This window comes from Ictalurus furcatus, chromosome 10 (genome assembly GCF_023375685.1).
Source record: "Ictalurus furcatus strain D&B chromosome 10, Billie_1.0, whole genome shotgun sequence".
In the NCBI taxonomy this organism is placed as follows: domain Eukaryota; kingdom Metazoa; phylum Chordata; class Actinopteri; order Siluriformes; family Ictaluridae; genus Ictalurus; species Ictalurus furcatus.
In genome coordinates this window covers 12,563,508-12,564,497 of record NC_071264.1, presented here as the reverse complement: position 1 = coordinate 12,564,497, position 990 = coordinate 12,563,508, and the positions used below count along the sequence as shown (strand labels likewise).

The window sequence follows — 990 nt, the reverse complement described above, 5'->3', positions numbered from 1 at the left end:
CCCTGCTTTTCTCTCTATCTCTCTCTCTGTGTGTGTGTGTGTGTGTGTGTGTGTGTGTCTAAATGAGGAACAAAACGTCCCGACAACGAAAGGGTAAATCTGATAGTTTTGACCTTGTGGGGACATTTGGCTGGTCCTCACGAGGAAAACTAGTTTTATTTATATGTTTATTTATTTATTTATTTTGACAAAAACTGCAGCTTTTATGAAATAATAACCTAGCCCAACATTTCCTTTTAGTTTAGGGTTTAGTTTAGGGTTTAGGTTAAGGTGTAGCATAGCATACATAATTAGCGGCATTAATAATGATGTCAGTGGAAGGTCCTCAGAGTGAGTGTGTTAATGGTTAATACAGCCACTAACTAACACACACTAACAAACACAACCAATAAGTAACACACACACTGTGTTTGTTAGTGTGTTTTAGCGTGTGTGTTAGCGCTCCTTCTGCTCATCCTCTGCGCGCTGCAGTTTCACCTGGAAGCGGAGCAGCGCATCCTCTCTCTCTCTCTCTCTCTCTCTCTCTCTCTCTCTCTCTCTCTCTCTCTCTCTCTCCCCCCCTCCCTTCTTCTCTCTCTCTCTCTCTCCCCCCCGTGCGGCTCCCGGCTCATGTCGGTTCAGCCGAGGTCTCGTTGTGCTCCACTACGGACATTTACTGCCATTTTAGCACTCAGGCCGGGGATGCCGGTGTAAAAGAGGTGGCTTTTTTCCCCCTCTTCCTTTCCCCTCATATCTCTCGTCCCTTCTCTGCGGCCTGAAACACACAAAATGTCGACCAGAACGCCATTACCGACCGTTAACGAGCGCGACACGGAGAATGTAAGTAAGCCATTAGATGTAAAAACGGTGTTTGTTGTCTTTGGCGTGTTTATTTGTGTTTCGCTTGATGCACGGATGTTACACATCAGCTTGCTAGCTTGCTAACTAGTTAGCTCTCATCCTGGTCGAGAAGCTAGCGGCTGTGCTAATCAAATCGCTCTCTTTTCTCTC

General features: G+C 46.0%; 1 protein-coding gene across 2 annotated transcripts in view; it reads left to right on the top strand.

The window, feature by feature from the left end:
• The first annotated feature begins 586 nt into the window (after positions 1-586).
• The window catches only part of mark1 (MAP/microtubule affinity-regulating kinase 1), a 49,503-nt gene continuing 49,099 nt past the window's right edge, over positions 587-990 (top strand). For both annotated transcript variants that reach the window (XM_053634036.1, XM_053634034.1), the window contains exon 1: positions 587-819. In XM_053634036.1, the coding sequence (XP_053490011.1) occupies positions 769-819 (51 nt within the window). In that variant the 5' untranslated portion in view covers positions 587-768. The remainder of the gene's footprint in view (positions 820-990) is intronic.